Source organism: Pongo abelii, chromosome 1 (assembly GCF_028885655.2).
Source record: "Pongo abelii isolate AG06213 chromosome 1, NHGRI_mPonAbe1-v2.0_pri, whole genome shotgun sequence".
Classification (NCBI taxonomy): domain Eukaryota; kingdom Metazoa; phylum Chordata; class Mammalia; order Primates; family Hominidae; genus Pongo; species Pongo abelii.
This window is the reverse complement of record NC_071985.2, coordinates 195,598,434-195,625,483: the sequence shown is the minus strand read 5'-3', so window position 1 is coordinate 195,625,483 and position 27,050 is coordinate 195,598,434. Positions and strand designations below refer to the sequence as shown.

Below are 27,050 nucleotides of genomic sequence, written 5' to 3'. Positions count from 1 at the left end.
AAAGATTGTAAGAAGTCAGTCAGGCATGGTGGCTCACACCTGTAATCCTAGAACTTTGGGAGGCCAAGGTGGAGAGATCACGAGGTCAGGAATTTGAGACCAGCCTAGCCAACATGATGAAACCCTGTCTCTACTAAAATACAAAAAATTAGTCAGGCGTGGTGATGCACGCCTGTAGTCCCATCTACTCAGGAGGCTGAGGCAGGGGAATCACTTGAACCCAGGAGGCAAAGATTGCAGTGAGCCGAGATCGCACCACTGAGCTCCAGCCTGGTGACAGAGCAAGACTCTGTCTCAAAAAAAAAAAAAAAAAAGTCATGGGAATGTGGATTTTTTTTTCACCTAAAGGGTTAAAGGATTGTTTAAGTTAAATAGAATAAAACTGAAAGTTTAAGAGTTTGTTAATCTTGTAAATGAAATTCTGTGTGTGAACATACTGGCTAAAGTTAAGAGGGTATTATTCAGTTTTTCTGTAAATTAAATATTAGAACAAAAGTACAGTAAGTTTTTCTTAGAGCACTAATCTGCTCTTCAACAAAAAAAATTGTAAAGGGTTGGCCAGTCACGTTGGCTCATGCCTGTAATCCCAGCACTTTGGGAGGCCGAGGTGGGCGGATCACCTGAGGTCGGGAGTTTGAGACCAGCCTGACCAACAAGGAGAAACCCCATCTCTACTAAAAATACAAAATTAGCCAGGTGTGGTGGTGCATGCCTGTAATCCCAGCTACTCGGGAGACTGAGGCAGGAGAATAGCTTGAACCCAGGAGGCAGAGGTTGTGGTAAGCCAAGATCGTGCCATTGCACTCCAGCCTGGGAAACAAGAGCAAAACTCCATCTCAGAAAAAAAAAAAATTGTAAAGGGTTATAAAAGGTTAATGAAAATCTTACCTTATGGTCAGGCATTAAAGTGGATAGATTTGTCTATAAGGTTTTATTAAGAATTGGGTTTAACATTAATAGTATAGTAATGCAAAGTGAAATTTGGCTTATTTGGTATATAAATCATAAAGGAAGCATTGTCAAATATGAAATAGTGTTTGGCTTTCTTTGGGCTGTATTTGTATAAATATGTTATTGAGGCCAGGCATGGTGGCTCAAGCCTGTAATCCCAGCACTGTGGGAGGCCAAGGCAGGCGGATCACCTGAAGTCAGGAGTTCAAGACCAGCCTGGCCAACATGGTGAAACCCCATCTCTACTAAAAATACAAAAATTAGCTAGGCATGGTAGTGCACACCTGTAGTCCCAGCTATTTGAGAGGCTGAGGCAGAAGAATAGCTTGAACCCTGGAGCCAGAGGTTGCAATGAGCTGAGATCGTTGTGCCACTGCACTCCAGCCTGGGCGACAAAGCAAGATTCTGTCTCAAAAATAAATAAATAAATAAATAAATAAACAAAAATATGTTATTGGTATATGTTCCAAAATTATGGAAAACTCCTATAATTCTGTCATGACTTAGTGTATGTTACTAATAATTACAATTGTTATGTAAAATTGTTATATGCCACTGTGGTAACCAAATTTCTTTGTCAATTGTGTTTTTGACTGTGGCTGTCTTAAAACGTTTTGTCATCCACAGACAACTGTTGTCTTGTTTTAATCCTCTTTCAAAGGTGGTTTTAATCAGCTATAGGAATTTGAAAAGTGCTCTTGAATGCAGGTTTCTAATAACTTTGGAGACTGTGACATTAGAATTGAGGAAAAACTTTCAGGACTCATGTAAAGCTGAAATGTTCATGAATATCAATCAGAACAGAAGTTAATTGCATGGACTGAACTAACAGAAGACTAAAGTAATCTTTTTGACTTTGGTTAAAACATTGCTGATCCCTTGTTTTGTTTTTCAGAGTCAAGAAAACTTTTCTTTTGAGCTATTTACATCTTTTAAAAATTGAGTAAAGTATACTCCTGTGAACAAAATTTAGACCGTATTTATTTCACTCTACCTAATTTCTCAGAATTTGGAAACTATTTGTGAGTATTCTCAACTTATGGCAATATAATTATTTGCATAAGTGCAATAAGAACCTGTTTCTTTTTGCAATAGGACACAGTTGGAGAAATTGGTTATTTTACCAAGGCTTTGACTGGAATGGTATGTTTTCCTTTAAAGAATCAAATTTGACTAACAGAGCCAATAAAAGCCCCATGAGAAAACTGGCCTCATACATTGGCTACAGACTCTGTACAGGGTTCTTGACCTGTGGTAATTAAAGAATGTCACTTTCTGACAGGCCCAGAAGCCCCAAGTTATCTTGGAACCTCAAGAGGAGAGAAATTTACCCAACTTACAGGTATTTCAGGATACAAACCCATGGCTGGGCTCAGCTTTAAAAAAGTATTATCTAAGATTTCTTAAGAAGCAGACTTCCACCAAAGCCAATTTTAAAATCCTAAAAAATATTTATTCTTGCTGTACTTTATACAAATAATCAGTCCAAGTATAATAAAGCAAATCGGTCTTACCATGATTTGTCTTTAGTAAAAATGAAAGACTGGAAAGAGGGGAAAAAAATATATATGTTTCAAAAACTATGGTTAGACTGGGCATGGTGGCTCACACCTGGAATCCCAGCACTCTGGGAGGCTGAGGTGGGTGGATCACTTGAGGTCAGCAGTTTGAGACCAGCCTGACCAACATGGTGAAACCTCATCTCTATTAAAAAAAATACAAAAATTTGCCAGGCATGGTGGCGTGTGCCTATAATCCCAGATACTCGGGAGGCTGAGACAGGAGAATCGCCTGAACCCAGGAGGTGGAGGTTGCAATGAGCCGAGATTGCACCACTGCCCTCCAGCCTGGGAAACAGAGTAAGACTCTGTCGCAAAAAAAAAAAAAAAGAAAGGAAAAAAACCCTATGGTTATTAGGTTCTAGTCTCATCAGTTGTGTTTAAGTTTTTTCCTGCAATTTAGACTGACCCTACTTATTTCTATTAACCAACTAGTGATCTCTGGCTGCAGCTCAGAAGAAACAAGAGATATAGGTAATATAAAAATCTGGATCAATATTCTAATTCTGGGCATATATTGGAATCAGCTAGCAATCCCATATCAGCTTGGTTCCAACAGTTGCCCAGTTCATGAAAAGCCTTCTAATTTAGTTTATTTGGAATAATTTCACTTATTTTGCTTTACTGTTGTGGAATACATTGCTGTTGTACTCTTTGTGTAGAAACGCACGATAAGCTTACTGAATGTTTTCTTAAATTGAACACTTATTAATCTTCCAAATATTACCTTTTGTTGGAACTCAAGAGACATGAATGGCCTTGCCATACTGCTGCTTTCTGACTGAGCTCCTCTCTACCCTGAATACAAGCGACCCTCATAGTTAGGCAGGAATATCATCGCCCTATTCAGCATGAAGAAGTTGCAGAAAATGGATTTTCATCCCTCTGCAACCCTTATGATTAAGGGTTCTTTTATAAAAGGGAGGGAGAAATAGCAGAAGCGTTTGAACCACAGTAACTCCATCTTGAATAGGGGCCAGGTAAAATAAGGCTAAGACCTGCTGGGCTGCATTCCCAGACAGTTAGGCATTCTAAGTCACAGGATGAGATGTGAGGGTCAGCACAAGGCACAGGTCATAAAGACCTTGCTGATAAAACATGCTCAAGTAAAGAAGCCTGCTAAAACCCACCAAACCAAGATGGCCATGAGAGTGACCCACCTCGTCCTCATTGCTACATTCCCTCCAGCACCTTGACAATTTACAAATGCCATGGCAATGTCAAGAAGTTACCCTATATGGTCTAAAAGGGGAGGCATGAATAATCTGTCAGGCCTCCGAGCCCAAGCTAAGCCATCATATCCCATGTGACCTGCATGTATACATCCAGATGGCCTGAAGCAACTGAAGATCCACAAAAGAACTGAAAACAGCCTTAACTGATGACATTCCACAGTTGTGATTTGTTCCTGCCCCACCCTAACTGATAGGCTATGTTCCCCCCTGCCCTTAAGAAAGTACTTTGTAATATTCTCCCCCGCCCTTAAGAATGTACTTTGTACACCTATCCCAAACCTATAAAAACATGATAACCCCACCAACCTTTGCTGACTCCTTTCTCGGACTCAGCCCACCTGCACCCAGGTGAAATAAACAGCCTTGTTGCTCACACAAAGCCTGTTGGTGGTCTCTTCACACGGATGCATGTGACATTTTGTGCCAAAACCCAGGACAGGAGGACTCCTTCGGGAGACCAGTCCCCTGTCCTCACCCTCACTCCATGACCTCAGGTCCTCAGACCAACCAGCCCAAGGAAAATCTCACCAATTTCAAATCGGGTAAGCAGTCTTTTCACTCTTCTCCTGCCTCTCTTGCTACCCTTCAATCTTCCTCTCTTGCTACCCTTCAATCTCCCTGTCCTTCCAATTCCAATTCTTTTTCCTCTCTAGTAGAGACAAGGAGACACATTTTATCTGTGGACCAAAAACTCTGGCGCCGGTCACGGACTCGGGAAGATAGTCTTCCCTTGGTGTTTAATCACTGTGGGGATGCCTGCCTGATTATTCACCCACACTCCACTGGTGTCTGATCACTGCGGGGACACCTGCCTTAGTCCTTCACCCACATTCCCTTGGTGGTAAGTCAATTGCAGGGATGCCTGCTTTGGCTGCTCACCCACCCACTTTTCCATGTCTCTACCTTTCTCTTTAAACTTACCTCCTTCACTATGGGCAACCTTCCACTCTCCATTCTCCCTTCTTCGCCTTTAGCCTGTGTTCTCAAAAACTTAAAACCTCTTCAACTCACACCTGACCTAAAATCTAAGCGTCTTATTTTCTTCTACAACACTGCCTGGCCCCAATACAAACTTGACAATGATTCCAAATAGCCAGAAAACGACACTTTCGATTTTTCCATACTACAAGATCTAGATAATTCCTGTCATAAAATGGGCAAATGGTCTGAGGTACCTGACGTCCAGGCATTCTTTTACACATCGGTCCCTTCCTAATCTCTGTTCCCAATGAGATTCATCCCAAAGCTTTCTTCTTTCTCTCCTGTCTGTTCCTTCAGTCTCCACCCCAAGCTCTGACTCCTGGGAATCCTCCTTTTCTACAGACCCATCTGACCTCTCCCCTCCTCCCCAGGCTGCTCCTTGCCAGGCCAAGCCAGGTCCCAACTCTTCTTCAGCCTCTGTTCCCCCACCCATAGCCCTTCTATTACCTCCCCTCCTCACACCCGGTCTGGCTTACAGTTTCATTCCACGACCAGCCCTCCCCCACCTGCCCAACAATTTCCTCTCAGAGAGGTGGCTGGAGCTGAAGGCACAGCCAAGGTTAATCCTCCTTTTTCTTTATCCAACCTCTCCCAAATCAGCTAGCGTTTAGGCTCTTTTTCATCAAATATGAAAACACAGCTCAGTCCATGGCCCGTCTGACAACAACCCTTAGATGCTTTACTGCCCTAGACCCAGAGGGGCCAGAAGGCTGTCTTATTCTCAATATGCATTTTATTACCCAACCCGCTCCCAACATTAGAAAAAGCTCCAAAAATTAGATTCTGGCCCTCAACCTCCCAACAGGACTTAATTGACCTCGCCTTCAAGGTGTACAATAATACAGAAGAGTTGCAATTATTTGCCTCCGCTGTGAGAGAAACCCCAGCTACATCTCCAGCACACAAGAACTTCAAAATGCCTAAACCTCAGGGGACAGGCATTCCTCCAGGACCGCCTCCCCAGGATCTTGCTTCTAGTGCCAGAAATCTGGCCACTGGGCCAAGGAATGCCCACAGCCCGGGATTCCTCCTAAGCCATGTCCCATCTGTGCAGGACCCCACTGGAAATCGGACTGTCCAACTCACCCAGCAGCCACTCCCAGAGTCCCTGGAACTCTGGCCCAAGGCTCTCTGACTGACTCCTTCCCAGATCGTCTCAGCTTAGCGGCTGAAGACTGACACTGCCCGATCGCCTTGGAAGCCTACAGGACTATAACAGATGCTTTGGGTAACTCTTACAGTGGAGGGTAAGTCCGTCCTCTTCTTAATCAATATGAAAGCTACACACTCCACATTACCTTCTTTCCAAGGGCATGTTTCCCTTGCCTCCATAACTGTTGTGGGTATTGATGGCCAGGCTTGTGGGTATTGATGGCCAGGCTTCTAAACCTCCTAAAACTCCCCAACTCTGGTGCCAACTTGGAAAACATTCTTTTATGCACTTCTTTTTAGTTATCCCCACCTGCCCAGCTCCCTTATTAGGTTGAGACATTTTAACTAAATTATCTGCTTCCCTCACTATTCCTGGGCTACAGCCACACCTCATTGCCTCCTTTTCCCCCAGTTCAAAGCCTCTTTCACATCCTCTCCTTGTATCTCCCCACCTTAATCCACAAGTATAGGACACCTCTACTCCCTCCTTGGCAACGGATGATGCACCCCTTACCATCCCATTAAAACCTAATCACCCTTACCCTGCTCAATGCCAATATCCCATCCCACAGCATGCTTTAAAAGGATTAAAGCCTGTTATCACTCACCTGTTACAGCACGGCCTTTTAAAGCCTATAAACTCTCCTTACATTTCCCCATTTCACCTGTCCAAAAACTAAACAAGTCTTACAGGTTAGTTCAGGATCTGCACCCTATCAACCAAATTGTCTTGCCTATCCACCCTGTGGTACCAAAGCCATATATTCTCCTATCCTCAATACCTCCCTCCACAACCCATTATTCTGTTCTAGATAAACCTAGCTGACCCCATAAATCCTAAATCCTTTCCCCACTCCCCTTTCCATTCCTTAAAAAACAGCCCTAAAAGATGCTCCCACACTAGCGCTCCCTAACTCATCCCAAGCTTTTTCATTACACACAGCTGAAGTGCAGGGCTGTGTGGTCAGAATTCTTACACAAGAGCCAGGACCGCACCCTGTAGCCCTTCTGTCCAAACAACTTGACCTTACTCTTTTAGCCTAGCCCTCATGTCTGCGTGTGGTGGCTGCCGCTGCTTTAATACTTTTAGAGGCCCTCAAAATCACAAGCTATGCTCCACTTACTCTCTACAGTTCCCATAACTTTCAAAATCTATTTTCCTCCTCACACTTGATGCATATACTTTCTGCCCCTCAGCTCCTTCAGCTATACTCACTTTTTGTTGAGTCTCTCACAGTTACTATTGTTCCTGGCCCAGACTTCAATCTGGCCTCCCACATTATTCCGGATACCACACCTGATCCCCATGATTGTATCTCTCTGATCCACCTGACATTCATTCCATTTCCCCATATTTCCTTCTTTCCTGTTCCTCACCCTGATAACACTTGGTTTATTGATGGCAGTTCCACCAGGCCTAATCGCCACTCACCAGCAAAGGCAGGCTATGCTATAGTATCTTTCACATCTATCATTGAGGCTACCGCTCTGACCCCCTCCACTACCTCTCAGCAAGCTAAACTCATTGCCTTAACTCGGGCCCTCACTCTTGCAAAAGGACTACGCGTCAGTATTTATACTGACTCTAAATATGCCTTCCATATCCTGCACCACCATGCTGTTATATGGGCAGAAAGAGGTTTCCTCACTACTCAAGGGTCCTCCATCATTAATGCCTCTTTAATAAAAACTCTTCTCAAGGCTGTTTTACTTCCAAAGGAAGCTGGAGTCATTCACTGCAAGGGCCATCAAAAGACATCAGATCCCATTGCTCAGGGCAATGCTTATGCTGATAAGGTAGTTAAAGAAGCAGCTAGCTTTCCAACTTCTGTTCCTCACGGCCAGGACTGGACAGTACTTTGCCCTTCTCAGAATTAGAGCCTGTCCTCGAGATGCTACAGGGTACTGTCCATTTGAACTTTTATATGGATGTACTTTCTTGCTCAGCCCTGACCTCGTCCCAGACACCAGCCCTCTAGGCAACTATCTTCCAGTCTTCCAGCAGGCTAGACAGGAAATTCGCTAGGCTGCTAATCTTCTCTTGCCTACTCTAGATTCCCAGCCATATGAAGACATCCTAGCTGGATGATCAGTTCTTGTTAAGAATCTGACCCCTCAAACTCTACAACCTCCATGGACCAGACACCCCACTTAGTCATCTATAGTACCCCAATGGCTGTTCATCTGCAGGACCCCCCACCATTAGGTTCATCATGCCAGAATAAAGCTGTGTCCGTCAAACAGCCAGCCTGATCTCTCCTCTTCCTCCTGGAAGTCACAAGTACTCACCCTACTTTCCTTAAACTTATTCGCATTTCTGAAGAGCAGTAATAACCCTTATGAGCCTAATACAACCCTTCATTCTATTAGGTCTATTCATCCTTACCCTACTTTTTGCAACAGGGCTTTACGCAGTCACCCCCACTACTTGGACTGTGCCCCAAAAACTTGTCATCCCTACTATCTTCTGCCTAGTCATACTCCTATTCACCATTCTCAACTATTTGTAAATGCCTTGCCCTTGTTTACACTGCCAGTTTACACTTTTCCTCCAAACCATTGTAGTGGACATCTCCTGGTACTATCCCCAATCCACCACTCTTGACTCCCTCTTAGAGTGGATAGATGAACTTTGCTGCCAGGGCACCCTCCAATACTTTTACCCTGATGAAGTCCTATTCTTTACTTTTATACTCACTCTTATTCTCATTCCCATTCTTATGCCACCCTCTACCTCTCCCCAGCTATCTCCACCACACTATCAATCTCACTCACTCTCTCCTAGCTGTTTCTAAGCCTTCTTTAACAAACAATTGCTGGTTTTGCGTTTCTCTTTCCTCCAAAATCACCGAGGCCTCGACTTACTCACTGCTAAAAAAAAGGGGACTCTGGGCCAGGCGTGGTGGCTCACGCCTGCAATCCCAGCACTTTGGGACGCTGAGGCGGGAGGATCACGAGGTCAGGAGATCGAGACCATCCTGGCTAACACGGTGAAACTCTGTCTCTACTAAAAATACAAAAACTTAGCTGGGCGTGGTGGCGGGTGCCTGTAGTCCCAGCTACTTGGGAGGCTGAGGCAGGAGAATGGTGTGAACCTGGGAGGCGGAGCTTGCAGTGAGCCGAGATCACACCACTGCACTCCAGCCTGGGCAACAGAGCAAGACTCTGTCTCAAAAAACAAAAACAAAAACAACAAAAAACATTTTTTAAATGAAGAGTGTTTTTACCTAAATCAATCTGGCCTGATATATGACAACATAAAAAAACTCAAGGATAGAGCCCCAAAACTCGCCAACCAATCAAATAATTACGCTGAACCCCCTTGGGCACTCTCTAATTGGATATCCTGGGTCCTCCCAATTCTTAGTCCTTTAATACCTGTTTTTCTCCTTCTCTTATTAGGACCTTGTGTCTTCCGTTTAGTTTCCCAATTCTTAAAAAACCGCATCCAGGCCATCACCAATCATTCTATATAACAAATGCTCTTTCTAACAACCCCACAATATCGCCTCCTACCCCAAAATCTTTCTTCAGTTTAATCTCTCCCACTGTAGGTTCCCATGCTGCCCCTAATCCCGCTCGAAGCAGCCCTGAGAAACATCGCTCATTATCTCTCCATACCGCCCCTAAAAAATTTTCACCGCCCCAACACTTCACCATCATTTCGTTCTGTTTTTCTTATTAATATAAGAAGATAGGAATGTCAGGTCTCTGAGCCCAAGCTAAATCATCATATCCCGTGACCTGCACGTATACATCCAGATGGCCTGAAGCAACTGAAGATCCACAAAAGAACTGAAAATAGCCTTAACTGATGACATTCCACCATTGTGATTTGTTCCTGCCCCACCCTGAGAGGATATATTCTACTCCCCCCACCTACTTAAGAAGGTGCTTTGTAATATTCTCCCTGCCCTTAAGAATGTACTTTGTACGCCTATCCCAAACCTATAAGAACTAATGATAATCCCGCCACCCTTTGCTGACTCCTTTTTCGGACTCAGCCCACCTGCACCCAGGTGAAATAAACAGCCTTGTTACTCACACAAAGCCCGTTGGTGGACTCTTCACATGGAAGCACGTGACATAATCCACCCCTTGTTTAGCATGTAATCAAGAAATTTTAAAAAATTAAAACGGCAACCAGTAGCCCTCAGGGCTGCTCTGTCTATGGAGTAGCCATTCTTTATTCCTTTATTTTCTTAATAAATTTGCCTTTACTTTACTCTATAGATTCGCTTTGAATTATTTCTTGCTCAAGATCCAAGAACCCTCTCTTGGAGTCTGGCTCGGGACCCCTTTCCGGTAACAATTTTTGGAACAAAACCCAAACCTCTGAGTATTGCATGAAAAGACATTTATAAATAGCTTCAGACTTCCTCTCCAGCCCCATTTCCCATTCCCACTGGAAGCTTCTCTCTCTTACCTCCCAATCCAGTCACACCAAACTTACCTTTTCACACACTGCCTATTCACTCCACGCCTGATCCTGGGTATATCTTTCCACATCCCAATTCCACCTTCATGTGATGAACTACAAACTCATCCTTCAAGACTCAGTTCAGGAGTTATCTTCAAAAACTTTCTCTGGCCCTCTCCTTACATTCTCACATAACTCAGTGCTTACCTCCATCAAGGCATGATAATGGTTCCATTATGATAATGGGATCATACCTGGGTTTAACTGTTCTTATCTGTCTTACCTCTATACCTAGACCACAAGTTTCTTGGAAGCAGGGACCGATGTGCTATCTCTGTGGCCCCAGCTCACCACAATATATGCACACACCAGGCAGTCAGTAAACACACCCTAAACAAACAACCCCCAGGCAGATTAAGCTCAGTGTGATTTTTCTGTGTACTCTCATTGACCACCTTTCATGCCGACAATTGAAACCATTTCCCCAGGAGCAGCCTACCTAGTAAGTCAACAAGCTACAGTAACAACTGCAGCTTGATTGAGATGTGTAAAAGTGCAAGTGTTCTATTTTTCTTGCAAATTCTGTGCTTTGTACTGCATATTGTGTAGAACCAAAACTCTCACATGCCTCACTAAATAGACAGTGTTGACCCTCGAGGTGCCTTCCTCAGCCCAAGCAGCAACACAGCCTAATATAAACCCATACGCCCTTATCTGAAGCCTCTTGGGCCAAGTGCATTTTGGAACTCAGAATGTGGGGGATTTTAGGAAGATAACACGTTACCTGTATCAAATACTACATAACATCCCCAGCAGGGTCTGAGGCAATACCCAGTTAATCAAAAGCTTTCATATTTCCACAGTATAACTTATGAAGAGTAATACTGAGTGAGATAAACAAAGACTATAAATAGTCTCATGTCAGTTCAAGCAAGTCTTACTGCCAAATTGAGCTTGGGTCAAACTTACAAGAAAAATTTGTTCCAGCCTTCAGAGTTTTCAGGACTTCAGAACTGCTGATAAGGGATTGAGGATGGTAGTTAATGAGCATGGCCTGACAATACCTATATGCATTAGAAAGGACTGGAGTATATGTCTATGTGCATAGATACCACACTTATAAATATTCACATATGCTGTATTTGTATGGACCCACACACAGACACATGGAAAGTCTGGAAGGGTGTACAGCAAAATGTTAACAGTAGTCATTTCTCAGTGATTAGATTTCTTTTTCTTTTTGCTTATATGTATTTCCTATAGTTAGCTATAATAACATGTTTTTTGTGTTTTATATACATACACAGGCTTTGGAGTCAAAGACACGTATTGAGAAAGTTATCTAACTTCTCTAAGCATCTGCTTCCTCATGTGAATAAGATAACAAGTGTCTGCCTCATACGACTGCTGTCTTCTTTTCCCATGGTTAACTTGAGGGTATCCCTCACTGCATGACCAAGAGGTGTTCTAGAAGCCAAATAAGATCTGTTGAAGGCCCAGACCTATGAAACAAAGATAGGCAGCAAGGCCTTGATTTTAAAGTCCTGTAGCCAGGCCTACCACTGAACTGGCGTCTGGGTTTTTCTTTTTCTTTTTTCTTTTTTTTTTTTTTGAGATGGAGTCTCACTCTGTCGCCCAGGCTGCAGTTCAGTGGGGCAATCTTGGCTCACTACAACTTCTGCCTCCCAGGTTCAAGCGATTCTTGTGCCTTAGCCTCCCAAGTAGCTGGGATTACAGGCACCCACCACCATACCAGGCTAATTTTTGAACTTTTAGTAGAGATGGGGTTTTGCCATCTTGCCCAGTCTGGTCTCGAACTCTTGACCTCAAGTGATCCGCCCACCTCGACCTCCCAAAATGCTGGGATTACAGGCATGAGCCACTGCAGTCTGGGCTTTTTCTTTCTTTCTTTTTTTTTTTTTTTTTTTGAGGCAGAGTTTTGCTCTTGTTGCCCAGGCTAGAGTGCAATGGCACGATCTCGGCTCACCACAACCTCCGCCTCCCGGGTTCAAGCGATTCTCTTGCCTCAGCCTCCCAAGTAGCTGGGATTACAGGCATGCACCACTACGCCCGGCTAATTTTGTATTTTTAGTAGAGATGGCGTTTCTCCATGTTGGTCAGGCTGGTCTCAAACTCCCGACCTCAGGTGATCCGCCTGCCTCAGCCTCCCAAAGTGCTGGGATTACAGGCATGAACCACTGCGTCCAGCTAGTCTGGGCTTTTTCTAAAACATGCCATCATACAAAGAAAAAATACATAAATTCAAACCAAAATGGAAATACCCCATTTGTTTTGAGAATCATCTGAGAGGCAGCAATATTATTTCTTCATTCGATTGCTCCTTCTGTCTCCTTTTGCTCTATTTCCTCCTTGAGGCCCCCTAGTTATTTTTAAGTACTCCCCAAGCCCTAGACCAGTACTGTCCAATAGAACTTTTTTGATGATGAAAATATTCTATAACTGTGTTGTCCAATATATATTGAACACTTAAAATATGGCTTGAGACCGGGCCCAGTGGCTCATGCCTGTAATCCTAGCACTTTGGAAGGCCGAGGCAAGCGGATCAGGCAGTCAGGAGTTCGAGACCAGCCTGGCCAACACGGAGAAACCCCGTCTCTATTAAAAATATAAAAATTAGCTGAGCATGGTGGTGGGTGCCGATAATCCCAGCTACTTGGGAGGCTGAGGCAGGAGAATCGCTTGAACCCGGGAGGCAGAGGTTGCAGTGAGCCGAGATCGTGCCACTGCACTCCTGCCTGGGTGACAAAGCAAGATTCTGTCTCGGAAAAAAAAAATATATATATATATATATATATATATATATATTTTTTTTTTTTTGAGAAAGGGTCACGCTCTGTCACCCAGGCTGAAGTACAGTAGCGCGATCTCGGCTCACTGCAACCTCTGCCTCCCGGGTTCAAGCGATTCTCCTGCCTCAGCCTCCCAAGTAGCTGGGACTACAGGCATGTGCCACCACACCTGGATAATTTTTGTATTTTCACTACAGACACGGTTTCACCATGTTGGCCAGGCTGCTATCAAACTCCTGACCTCAAGCAATCCACCTGTCTAGGCCTCCCAAAGTGCTGGGATTACAGGCATGAGCCACTGTGCCCAGCCAAAAAACTGAAGTTTTTAATTTGATTTTACGTAAATTAAGTTTAGCCTGTAATCCCAGCACTTTGGGAGTTCACGATGGGAGGATGGCTTGGGACCAGGAGATCAAGACTAGCCTAGTCAATCAACATAGCAAGACCCCATCTCTTAAAAATAAATAAATAAATAAATAAATAAATAAATAAATAAATAAATAAAATAGCCAAACATGGCTAGTGACTACCATATTGGACAGTGCAAATCTAGACCTTGTTCTTCCTCTTCTACAAGGAACCCACCAGCCATCCTGGTTGATTATGAATGGGGCTGTCCAGCCCTGTCTGAGCTCAGCACATCCACTGTCCCCTGGGCATTTCTACAAGACGTTCTGTATGCAGGTGAGACCCAGGTAAAACTGTAGTCTGATTCCGGACTCTTTCCCTGAGCTCTCCCGCCTATTACCAGCACCATCATTCTTCCTATCAGCCAGGTGTACAGTCTTGCCATCAGCTCACCTCTCTCCTTGGCCCCCCAGAGAGAGTTAGTCATCCATTTCTTCAGTCTCACAGCTGCCTTCCTCCAGGCTACCATCTCCTCACTTGCTACCTCAGGAGTCTCCCAACTAAGAGATCTTCCCACTTCTCCCTACCCATTTAGTCTCTGCACTTGGCCTGACTAAACTCTGATTTCATCTCTCTGCTCTAAATCTTCCTGTACAGGTTAAGACCCAAACTGGTTCAACTGGCATGTGACGCCTTTTGCAAATGGCTCTACTCTGCCTCATCAATCCATCACCCAAAGACAGCCCGATCTCAAAGGATAGATTCTTCACACATGCCATCCAAACTCCTGCCTTCATATGAAGTTCCTCCTACTTTTTGGCCACCACTCCTTCGAAGCCCAGCCTCAACTCCCACCTCCTCCTTCATGAAGCCCTCCCCAGCCACATAAGTTCTCAGTAGTCATTTCTCTGAATTTTGAGTGTCTTCCTGTCTATATAATGTGTCTGGCACTTTAAGAAACATTAGAGTGTTTTGGAAAATGCCTTGGGCTTTGGAATAAAATAGAGCTGGTGATGTAACTGACTCCATCCATCACCTCATATGAAACCTCAAACAAATTACTTAATTTGCTTCCTCATTTGTAAAATGGAAGTAATGCTACCGTACTTACGGAGACCTCAAAAGGATAAACAAATACAATCTACATGGGTCATGAATCTAGCACAATGCCTGGTACACAGCAGACATTCAGGAACTGTTCCTCTCCCTCTTCTCCATCACTCCTAATCCCTCACTGCTTTAATAATGATGACTACCATTTATCAAGTACCTCTCATAGTTAGGTACTATGTTCAATGCTTCATGCATTGTGTCTGATTATTAGCCTCATTTTACAAATAAGGATATTGAGGCCTAGAGCAGATAGCAGACATGCTCGAGGACACACAGCCAGTAAATGGTGCAGCTGACATTAAAACCCAGATCTGCTTGACTCCAAAGTCCCACAGCCTCCCATTTTGCATGCATAATGACAACATCATCAATGAGACTATAAACTCCCAAGGGTAAGTACGATGTGAATAGAAGGTTTAAATCTGTTTGGATAACCAAGCAAAAGTATCAGCACAGTCTGTACAGGATATGTGGGAGTGTGGCTGTCACTGCTGGTTGGAGATCACGTTCCACCCTTCCTGAGCACCTATTAGACAGGTCTAGGAGGAGGTGTCCCCTCCTATCTTCTCAGTCACCAGCCTTTGCATCCCATTTCCAGCACACTGGAAGAACCTGCAAAACCATGCGAGCAAAATACCTGCAAACCATGTGCTTCAGAATACCTGACAGTTCAAACTGACCAGATTAAGTGAGTAGGTTCAATGTTTGCCAGCAACATCATGCCCTGTACACACCACCAGGGGGACATTCCACGGGCTCTCTAAGTCTGAGACAGAGCCTTACATACTAGCAAAGAATTCATGGGGAAATAAACCAGTCTAGATCCAACTACCTAGAATACAAGTCAGGCTCTGTTGATGATGACAATGATAGTATTATAAATATTAATAATATTAAGAGCAAATACTTGGCCAGCAGTGGTTCGTGCCTGTAATCCCAGCACTTTGGGAAGCCGAGGTGGGTGGATCACCTGAGGTCAGGAGTTCAAGACCAGCCTGGCCAAAATGGCAAAACCCCATCTCTACTAAAAATATAAAAAAAATTAGCCAGGCGTGGTGGCAGGCGCCTATAATCCCAGCTACTCGGGAAGCTGAGGCACAAGAGTCACTTGACCCAGGAGGCAGAGGTTGCAGTGAGCCAAGATCATGCCACTGCACTCCAGCCTGGGCAACAGAGCAAGACTACATCTTAAAAAAAAAAAAAAAAAAAGAATAAATACTTAAGGCTTACTACGTATCGAGCACTATTTAAATCACTTTACATATATTTTATCCTCACAACTACTCTATGAGGTAGGTGCTGTTATTATGTCCACGTTACAGACCAGGAGATATACACAGAGAGGTTAAATAACTTGCCCAAGAGCACACAGTAGTAAATGGCACACAGCCAGGGTTCAAACCCAGGGAATCTGAGCCAAGAGTCTGTGCTCTCAACCAATAAACTATATCACTGATGAGAAAACGAGGGGCTCAGAAAGCATTTCTGGCAGAGAAAATAACTTCAGCAAAAGCACAAAGATAGGGCATTATGGTATGCTTGGAAACAAGTAATAATAAGTAGGATAAATAAGTAGGGAAAAGTTTTATTTGAGAAGCACTAGGGATACAAAAGAAGAATGTGGCCGGGTGTGGTGGCTCATGCCTGTAACCCCAGCACTTTGGGAGGCCAAGGCAGGCAGATCACTTGAGGTCAGGAGTTCGAGACCAACCTGGCCAACATGGAGAAACCCTGTCTCTACTAAAAATACAAATATTACCCAGGTGTGGTGGCGGGCACCTGTAATCCCAGCTATTTGGGAGGCTGAGACAGGAGAATCACTTGGACCCAGGAGGTGGAGGTTGCAGTGAGCCGAGATCAAACCATTGCACTCCAGCCTGGGCAACAGAGTGAGACTCTGTCTCAAAAAAAAAAAAAAAAGAAGAAGAACAAGAGTGTAAGAGTCAGGGTTCAAGTGTGACCTGAGTTCTATTTTCGACTCCGCCAATGACCAGATGAGTGATCACAAGCATGTTACCTACCCTCTCTAAGCCTCAATTTCCCAATTGAAAAACAGAGATCCTCGGCCAGGCGTGGTGGCTCACGCCTGTAATCCCAGCGCTTTGGGAGGCTGAGGCAGGCGGATCACAAGGTCAGGAGATCGAGACCATCCTGGCTAACACGGTGAAACCCTGTCTCTACTAAAAATACAAAAAATTAGCCGGGCGTGGTGGTAGGCGCCTGTAGTCCCAGCTACTCAGGAGACTGAGGCAGGAGAATGGGGTGAACACGGGAGGTGGAGTTTGCAGTGGGCCGAGATCGCGCCACCGCACTCCAGACTGGGCGACAGAGCAAGACTCCATCTCAAAAATAAATAAATAAATAAAACTAATAGAGATCCTCTTATGGAATTTTTGTGACACAGTGTAAGGCCCATGGACTCAAAGTAAGTGCTTAATAAATGGTAAGCGCTACTAATAATGATAACAACAGTAGTAAATTTAGGCTAAACTGTAAGACTTCAAACGCCATGTGGAGTTTGGATTTTACTGTTATAACAAAAAGGAGCTAAGTGTTTACCTAGCACATAGTACACAGGGCAGGTAACTTTTGAGTGACATTCATAACACAGGGCACCTGGCATTGAAAAGAATGGAAAAAATCCATTTTTTCCAGTTCAGCTTTGCCACCATCCCAAATTGTTTTGTTACTTTCTTCAAAGTTAAATAACCATGTTTAGTTTTCTTTTTTCATTTCTTTTACATTTCTCAAATATCTCACGGCTTTAAAAAGAAGTGCCATAGATTCTATCATTTAAAATGAACACAGGGCCAGGCACAGTGCCTCACGCCTGTTATCTCCACACTTTGGGAGGCTGAGGCAGGAGGATCACCTGAGGTCAGGAGTTCAAGACCAGTCTGGCCAACGTGGTGAAACCCTGTCTCTACTAAAAATACAAAAATTTTAAAAAAAATAATAATAAATAAAATAAAGACCAGGCATGGTGGCTCACACCTGTAATCCTAGCACTTTGGGAAGCCAAGGCAGATGGATCACCTGAGGTCAGGAGTTTGAGACCAGCCAGGCCAACATAGCAAAACTCCGTCTCTACTAATACAAAAATTAGCCAGGTGTGGCGGCGGGCGCCTATAACGGGCATGCTGGCAGGTGCCTGTAATCCCAGCTACTCAGGAGGCTGAGGCAGGAGAACTGCTTGAACCCAGGAGGTGGAAGCTGCAATGAGCCGAGATCACGCCACTGCACTCCAGCCTGGGCAACAGAGCAAGACTGTCTCAAAAAACTAAAAATAAATAAAAATGAGCTGGGTGTGGTGGCAGACACCTGTAGTCCTGGCTACGTGGGAGGCTGAGGCAGGAGAACCACTTGAACATGGGAGGTGAAGGTTGCAGTGAGTCGAGATCATGCCACTGCACTTTAGCCTAGGTGACAGAGTTAGAATCTGTCTCAAAAAAATGAAAATAAAAATAATAAAAATAAATAAAATTTAGCCGGGCATGGTGGCACATGTCTGTATTCCCAGCTACTTGAGAGGCTGCGTCAGGAGAACTGCTTGAACCTGGGAGGTGGACATTGAGGTGAGTCAAGATCATGTCACTGCACTCCAGCCTGGGTGAGAGAGCGAGACTCCGTCTCAAAAAATGAAATAAGCTGGGCACGGTGGCTCACGCCTGTAATCCCAGCACTTTGGGAGGCCGAGGCAGGTGGATCACGAGGTCAGGAGATCGAGACCATTCTGGCTAACACGGTGAAATCCCGTCTCTACTAAAAAATATAAAAAACTAGCCGGGCATGGTGGCGGGCACCTGTAGTCCCAGCTACTTGGGAGGCTGAGGCAGGAGAATGGCATGAACCCAGGAGGCAGAGCTTGCAGTGAGCCGAGATCGCACCACTGCACTCCAGCCTGGGCGACAGAGCGAGACTCCGTCTCAAAAAAATAAATAAATAAAATAAAATAAAATGAACACAGACATCTCTAAAAACACATCTCATGCCAAGCAAACCTGTAAGCTCTAGACTGAAAATCCAATTTGCACCCTGTGCAAATCCAATTTAGGCTGGCAAGGACTAAATATGACCAGTTTAGCTTTCAAGGATGAAGACTACAGTGCAATTACTTTACGGCAACAGGTTGGTTAGTGGTGATAGGCCCCTGGAGAGATGACTTGAATTTTTCCTTCTCAGGCTTCCCTTCAGTGGGCCTTCTGTGAACTGTCTGTGGTCTGGTGATAAAGCTAAAAGAGAAGTGGGCAAGAGCAAACCAGGAAGGGGGGGAGGGCAACGCAGAGACGCAGAGCATGCTCAAAGAGGAAGGGGGCAGGAGTTGTTGAGGCCACAAAGCACCTTGGGCTAGAAATTGTATGGGTCTCTACAATTCAACTAGAGACAGACATTTTTTGAGCACCTACTGATGTACAAGGCATTCGGCTGTCATTTGGGAAGGAGAGAGAATGCAAAATGCTAAAAGCAGCAAGTTCAAGCTTACAAAAATGTAGCTGAATGAGAAGTCAACAAATAGGTGAAAAAGTACAGGGCTTTATCCAGAAATAATAAGCAGTCAAGTTTGAAGTAAAAGGAAATGAAGATAAGTTGTAGCTGATAAGACCAGAGAAGCAGGCTGAGGTCAGGCAGTGCAGGACTTGACCACTATACTAAGGAATTTGAACTTTATTCTACAGGCAACAGGGAGTGGTACAATATTCAAGTTCACATACAAAATAGTAGAACACGATCAAAGTTATGTTCTAAGGAGATCCCTAAGGGAGAGGGAAACTTGAGGTTGGGAAGACTTACAAGAAGACTACTGCAACAGTTCAGCTAAGAGGATACCAATGTGAATGAGGGGGATTTTGAAATGTGGGCAGATAGGAGAGGCACTGCAGAAAAAAAAAAATGAACAGAACTTGCTTATTAGACATGAGAGCAGAGGGAAGAGTCAAGGATACCTTGAGGTTGTTAGTGACTACATTCAGAAATATGAAAATGGAGGGAGGAAAGGAGTAAGTGCAAGTGCAGTTCTTTTTTTTTTTTTTTTTGAGATGGAGTCTCGCTGTGTGCCCAGGCTGGAGTGCAGTGGCATGATCTCTGCTCACTGCAACCTCTGTCTCCAGGGTTCAAGTGATTCTCCTGTCTCAGCTTCCCAAGTGGCACGCGGATTACAGACGCAAGCCACCACACCTGGCTAATTCTTGTATTTTTAGTAAAGACAGGTTTTCACCATGTTGGCCAGGCTGGTCTCAAACTCCTGACCTCAGGTGATCCACCCGCCTCAGCCTCCCAAAGTGCTGAGATTACAGGCCTGAGCCACTGTGCCCAGCCAATGCAGTTCTTATCAGGAAGAAATCCCCCTAGGATAGACCCTGAACACAGCAGCCAGGTTCTCAGTTCTCAGAGGTGAGCATTTACCATTTCTTTTTCTTTTTCTTTTTCTTTTTTTTTTGAGACAGAGTCTCACTCTTGCCCAGGCTGGAGTGCAGTGGCGTGATCTTGGCTCACTGCAACCTCTGCCTCCGGGGTTCAAGCGATTCTCGTACCTCAGCCTCTTGACTAGCTGGGACTACAGGCATGTGCCACCCCGCCGGACTAATTTTTGTATTTTTAGTAGAAACAGGGTTTTGCCACGTTGGCCAGGCTGATCTCAAACTCCTGGCCTCAAGTGACCCGCCCACCTCAGCCTCCCAAAGTGCTGGGATTACAGGCATGAGCCACCACTGCTGGCCAGCATTTCCCATTTCTAATTGTATTTCCCAAATGAAAGCACGTCTAAATAATTTAGCATTGCTTAAGTTCTGTGTGACTTTCCAGGAGGCAAACATTCACTCTCATTTTAAAGACTTAAGAGGAAAGTTGAGACACACTTTTAATATCGTACAAAGAGGTCAAGCGCGGTGGCTCATGCCTGTAATCCCAGCTTTAGGAGGCAGAGGTGGGAAGATCACTTGAGGTCAGGAGTTTGAGACCAGCCTGGGCAACACAGGGAGATCTCGTCTCTAAAAACAAAAAGAGGCTGGGCATGGTGGCTCCCAGCACTTTGGGAGGCCAAGGCAGGGGAATCACTTGAAGTCAGGAGTTCAAGACCAGCCTGGCCAACACGGTGAAACCCTGTCTCTTCTAAAAATACAAAAATTAGTCCAGGCATGATGGCTCATGCCTATAATCCCAGCACTTTGGGAGGACAAGGTGGGCAGATCACCTGAAATGAGGAGTTCAAGATCAGCCTGGCCAACATGTTGAAACCCCGTCTTTATTGAAAATACAAAAAGTAGCCAGACGTGGTAGCACATGCCTGTAATCTCAGCTACTCGGGAGGCTGAGGCAGGAGAACTGCTTGAACCCAGGAGGCGGAGGCTGCAGTGAGCAGAGATCACACCACTGCACTCCAGCCTGGGTGACAGAGTGAGACTCCGTCTCAAAAAAATAAATAAAAATAAAAATGAAAATAAATAAAAACAAAAAGAGAAAGTAATAGTGCACCAAGGAACCATGAAGAAAAGAAAAAGAAAAATGTCCAGGCCTCTTGACATTCACTTTGTTTAAATTCTCATCATTGGCATTCCAAGAAAGAAAGTCTCTTCTCATTCATATTTGCTAGCTTCAGTTCATGTATGGATCACCAATAACAAAACTGTTAGAGCGTAATTTATTTTACATATATATATATATAAATGCAGAGATATCGCTATGTTGCCCAGGCTGGTCTGGAACTCCTCAAGCAAGACTCCTGCCTCAGCCTCCTGAGTAGCTGGGACTACGGGTACGCACCACTGTGCCAGGCTAACAGTATATTTTAAGTAGCAAAGAAAAACATGCAAGTCAGCTAGCATCTATCCTCCAACAGTACAGTATCTTTCCTCTAATAAACATATTGATGCCTCCCTCTTCCTGAACTGTCCCTCCCTGAGGATTTTTCTGTTCAAAGCTCCACTTCTAACTGAGTGTTTGTGGGTCACCTCACTTGCTCTCAACAATCACTGTAGAGTTCCAAAACAAACTGTTTTCAGAAGAAAAAAAGAATCTTTAGGGAGTTCTCTTGTACTGGAAATATAAAACTGGGTTAAATGGCTCAAAGAAGGAAAATGGAGAGGGGAATAACAAAAGGAAGAAGAAAAACGAATACAGTTCTCTTTTGTTTAAGGAAACAAAGTGACTTAAAATAAGTTACTTAAGGAGCCTGCAGAGCTTCCCACAATAGTGGAAATGATGGGCAATATTTGTTCTCTAAGATCAACAAAAGCAAATTTATTTTCTCCATGCTAAAAGGATATGTTGGTCACACAAGTTTTAGCTATTAGTACTGACAAAACAAGATGAAAGAGAGGGTGAGAGAGAAAACCACCCGGGGGGCTATTTAGCTAACATGCTCTCTGGCTTCTACTCTGGTAAACTAGGTTACCCTTTATGTTACCCTGAGATATAAAGAGCATTCATTTCCTTTCACTGGCCTGACAGACTTTAATACTTTGTTTCCTGGGTCCAGAAGAAAAAATACTTAAAACACATCCCCTTTTAAATTTGAGTTACTACAAAGCTGGTTAATTTCTTTTTTTTTTTTTTTTTTTTTTTTTTGAGACGGAGTCTCACTGTCATCAGGCTGGCATGCAGTGGCATGATCTCAGCCCACTGCAACCTCCGCCTCCCAGGTTCAAGTGATTCCCCTGCCTCAGCCTCTCGAGTAGCTGGGATACAGGCACACGCCACCACCAGCTAATTTTTTGTATTTTAGTAGAGATGGGGTTTCACCACGTTGGCCAGGATAGTCTTGAACTCCTGACCTTGTGATCTGCCCACCTCAGCCTCTGAAAGTGCTGGGACTACAGGCGTGAGCCACCACGCCCGGCGAAGCTGGCTCATTTCTAATCAACTTTGGATTAAAAAAAACCAAAATGTATTTGCTATTACTGCTTTGTTAAAATAGCCCAGAATGGCCCCTGTGGGACTTCTGAGTAGCCATTTCCTTTTTAGTGCATAGTTCAAAACCCTCCAGAACACAGCTCCAGGTTTTGCATGTACCCAGGATGCAATGCAGGTGAACATTTTACAGACAGACTTGGATAAGTACTGGGCCCTGTGCAAGATCCTCAATGGGGTTTTCTGAATAAGAGCAACTTCAGTTGCTAGATGGAAATAATGAGGTATTTCTCCCAAATCAGACTTCACTCTTTTTAAGGAAAGAAAAAGCTGCACAAGGAAGTTAACAGCATCCCTGGTCATCCAGTGGTTAGGAAGAAAAAAGAGAAAAGAAAAAAAGATGTTAAGAACAGTGAGGCCAGGCGCGGTGGCTCACGCCTGTAATCTCAGCACTTTGGGAGGCCAAGGCGGGCAGATCACGAGGTCAGGAGATGGAGACCATCCTGGCCAACAAGGTGAAACACCATCTCTACTAAAAATACAAAAATTAGCTGGGTGTGGTGGTGTGCGGGTGCATGCATGTAGTCCCAGCTACTCGGGAGGCTAAGGCAGGAGAATTGCTTGAACCCGGGAGGTGGAGGTTGCAGTGAGCCAAGATCGTGCCACTGCACTCCTAGCCTGGTGACACAGCAAGACTCCGTCTCAAAAAAAAAAAAAAAGAGCAGTTAAATAAGTGCAGAAGCAGAAAGACTCCTACCAATCTACCGATTCAACTACCAATCTAATGTCAGTGCAAGCTGGGCTTGGCAAGAGAATCACGTGAACAAGCTGCCACTCAACCAAAAGCATTACCTGACTTCAACACCACAACTTAGCTCCTAGACACTGGTCTGAACCTGAAGACATGGATTCCAGTCTGAAACTAGCTTCATTTCATTTTTCTTTTTTTTTGAGACGGAGTCTCGCTCTGTCACCAAGGCTGGAGTCCAGCGGCGCAATCTCAGCTCACTGCAAGCTCTGCCTCCCGAGTTCACGCCATTCTCCTGCATCAGCCTCCCAAGTAGCTGGGACTACAGGTGCCCACCACCATGCCCAGCTAATTTGTTTGTATTTTTAGTAGAGACAGGGTTTCACCATGTTAGCCAGGATGGTCTCGATCTCCTGACCTCATGATCCGCCCTCCTCAGTCTCCCAAAGTGCTGGGATTACAGGCGTGAGCCACCGTGCCCGTCCTCGTTTTTCTACTATAATCTCTACCAAGCTCAACCTAACACTCCTGAATTCAGCAGAGACAAATCAAAGAAAAGAAAGGACATTTTGAAAGAATCATCAAAGATCATTCCTATCTCTATTAATGCAAAGGCAAGGAATGAAGACCAGATTCACCTGTCCCCCAAAATGCCTGGGCCTCGAAGGTGCTCTATGCCCTTGGCTCACGCTACAAGGAACACTGTCCTGCTGGGCCAACCCTATACTCTCTTACCTCTATCTACGTATTATCAGACCCCTCTCAGTCAGACTGCCAGCTCCTGAGGGGTGCCTTTGTTTCTCCTGCCGTGCATCAAAAACAGCTTTTTTTTTTGGGGGGGGGGGACAGAGTCTTGCTCTTGTTGCCCAGACTGGAGTGCATGGAGTGCAATGTCGCGATCTCGGCTCACTGCAATCTCCACCTCCTGGGTTCAACTGATTCTCCTGCCTCAGCTTCCCAAGTAGCAGGGATTACAGGTGCCTGCCACCATGCTCAGCTAAGTTCTGTTTTTTTGGGGTTTTTTGTTTTGTTTTGTTTTGAGATGGAGTCTCGCCCAGGCTGGAGTGCAGTGGTGTGATCTCGGCTAACTGCAACCTCTGCCTCCCGGGTTCAAGCGGTTCTCCTGCCTCAGCCTCCCGAGTAACTGGGACTATAGGTGCACACTACCATGCCCAGCTAATTTTTTTTGTATTTTTAGTAGAGATGGGGTTTCACCGTGTTAGCCAGGATGGTCTTGATCTCCTGACCTTGTGATCCGCCTGCCTCAGCCTCCCAAAGTGCTGGGATTACAGGCATAAGCCACTGTGCCTGGCCTAATTTTTATATTTTTAGTAGAGACGGAATTTCGTCATGTTGCCCAGCCTGGTCTTGAACTCCTGATCTCGTGATCCGCCCACCTCGGCCTCCCAAAGTGCTGGGATTATAGGCATGAGCCACCGCGCCCAGCCAAAAACAGCATTTTTAAGCAACCGTTTGCCTTGGTTTCTCTAGACTATCAAGTAGTGGGTATTTTGATCATATGCATACAGGAAAAAACAAATCTACTACTCCGTTTCCCTTGGGGCCTGTATCGACATCCAAAGGCAGCTCAAAGGGTTCTTCCTACCTGTTATAGAAGATGTAACTCTCCTCTGAGGCCAGAATAACTCTGGAAACAGAGATGACCCGAATAGAACTGGGGAGTTTGATACCATTTCTTACCAATTTTAGCAGGAGCAACTTAGCAATTAATAGTGTCACCCAGTCACTTACTGTAGGTATTACGATAAGACAAAATTTTTTTTTTTTTCTTTTTGAGATGGAGTCTCGCTCTGTCTCCCAGGCTGGAGTGCAGTGGCACGATCTCAGTGCACTGCAACCTCTGCCTCCTGGGTTCAAGCGATTCTCCTACCTCAGCCTCCCAAGTACCTGGGATTATAGCCATGCACCACTACACTCATCTAATTTTTGTATTTTTAGTAAAGACAGGGTTTCGCCATGTTGGCCAGGCTGGTCTCGAACTCCTGACCTCATGATCTGCCCGCCTCAGCCTTCCAAAGTGTTGGGATTAAAGGCGTGAGTCACCGAGCCCAGCCAGAAACAGCATTTTTAAGCAACCGTTTGTTTTGGGTTCTCTAGGCTATCAAAAAGTGGGTATTTTGATCATATGCATATAGGAAAAAACAATCTACTACTCTGTTTCCCTTGGGGCCTGTATCGACATCCAAAGGCAGCCCAAAGGGTTCTTCCTAACTGTTATAGAAGATGTAACTCTCCTCTGAGGCCATAATAACTCTGGAAACAGATGACCCAAATAGAACTGAGGGGCTTGATACCATTTCTTACCAATTTTAGCAGGAGCAACTTAGCAACTAATAGTGTCACCCCACTTACTGTAGGTATTTTAAGAGAAATTTTTTTTTTTTTTTTTTTTTTTTGAGATGGAGTCTTGCTCTGTCTCCCAGGCTGGAATGCAATGGCACGATCTCGGCTCACTGCAACCTCTGCCTCCTGGGTTCAAGCAATTCTCCTACCTCAGCCTCCAGAGTACTTGGGATTACAGGCACCTGCCACCACGCCCATCTAATTTTCGTATTTTTAGTAGTGACGGGGTTTCACCACGTTGGCCAGGCTGGTCTCGAACTCCTGACCTCAGGTGATCCGCCCCCCTCAGCTTCCCACAGTGCTGGGATTACAGGCATGAGTCACCACGCCTGGCTGACAAAATTTTTAAAACTATTTATTTATTTATTTTAGAGACAGTCTCACTATGTTGCCTAGGCTGGAGTGCAGCAACTAATTCACAGGATCAATCATAGTGCACATCACCCTCAAACTCCTGGGCTCAAGCCTCCCACCTCAGCCTCCCAAGTGGCTGGGACTACAGGTATGCGCCACCATGCTCAGCTTTCAAATTATTTTAAAATAAAAATAAAACCGAAACCGTAACAATAATTCCTCTCCAGCATATGGCTAGTCTCTGTTTTTTGAAAGGAAATGAAAGATTGAGATCCCTGCACATTTCTCAGTCGGGGCAGCTAACTGGCTTCAGAGCTGGCTGGCCTGACTTGTCATAGAAGACTAAGGGAATGAAGTGCCTGCATGGCCTGGCTCTGGTGTACTGGCTGAGAACACAGCACCCACCTCTTTCTGCTGCCATTGGCCTTGTCCTCCGCCAATTGTCTGGATTCTGGCAGTCTCTTGTGAAGGGGCAAGGAGATGACGTGCTCTTAAACTCTCACCCATCCCAGCACCATAGCCCAGAATGTCACGGAAACTCAAGTGATAGTGAACTCTGAGATAAGCCCAAGGAAGATGCAAACTATCAGCACCATCAGGCGCTTCAATCGCACCTTGTGGTGACTGCAATGAAGGAGAAACAAGCAGCGAGGAAGTCCTCTGCTCACCTCGTTTCCTCTCATTTTACAAACTCTTGTGCAACATGCCACTCCTCCCTGCCCCTCATAGTTTCCAAGCCTTGTAAGAGCAAGTGGAGGGCTGGCCCACACTTTACACAGCTACTTGACAGGCTCTTCACTGCTGGCAAATGACTGTCACAAATAGGTACTAGGGGTCATGCTAAAGCTCACACATAAATGGAGCCTCACGGACACACCCAGGGGAAAAAAGCACCAGGGGCCCTTGCAGAAAACCCTGGAGCTGGACAAAAAAAGACAGGTCTGCAGGTCCTCCCAGAGAACGGACTCACCCAAATTTCAGCCCTGAGCCTCCCATCTCCAAACGACAAGCTCCTGCTCAGCAACTGGCCTTCTGTGCTCCCCATTATCCACCAACCGCTGGGTGGGAAAAAACCCATTATCCACCAACCGCTGGGTGGGAAAAAACCTAGTCCCTTTATAACCTGTAACTTCATCCTGGCCTCTAGTCCCAGAGTAGACAGGGCTCCCC

The 27,050-nt window shown here is 44.9% G+C and overlaps 1 protein-coding gene and 1 long non-coding RNA gene across 9 annotated transcripts in view; one reads left to right on the top strand and one right to left on the bottom strand.

Moving 5' to 3' along the window:
• LOC129059253 (uncharacterized) overlaps window positions 1–14,507 on the top strand; it is a 49,940-nt gene extending 35,433 nt beyond the window's left edge. For 2 of the 4 annotated variants that reach the window (XR_008525023.1, XR_008525025.1), the window contains 5 exons: window positions 2,234–2,293; window positions 2,946–2,984; window positions 5,781–5,973; window positions 13,686–13,803; window positions 14,114–14,507. This is a non-coding gene — a long non-coding RNA (uncharacterized LOC129059253). The remainder of the gene's footprint in view (window positions 1–2,233; window positions 2,294–2,945; window positions 2,985–5,780; window positions 5,974–13,685; window positions 13,804–14,113) is intronic. The other 2 variants (XR_008525024.1, XR_008525026.1) reach the window with 2 other exon arrangements.
• INPP5B (inositol polyphosphate-5-phosphatase B) overlaps window positions 1–27,050 on the bottom strand; it is an 82,357-nt gene that overhangs the window by 39,902 nt on the left and 15,405 nt on the right. Inside the window, exon 1 of one of the 5 annotated variants that reach the window (XM_054555068.2) lies at window positions 26,286–26,474. The exons of the other annotated variants lie outside the window; for them this stretch is intronic. Within the exon in view, the coding sequence (XP_054411043.1) occupies window positions 26,286–26,301 (16 nt within the window). The 5' untranslated portion in view covers window positions 26,302–26,474. Of the gene's footprint in view, window positions 1–26,285; window positions 26,475–27,050 lie in introns of those variants that run through there. 5 annotated transcript variants of the gene reach the window in all.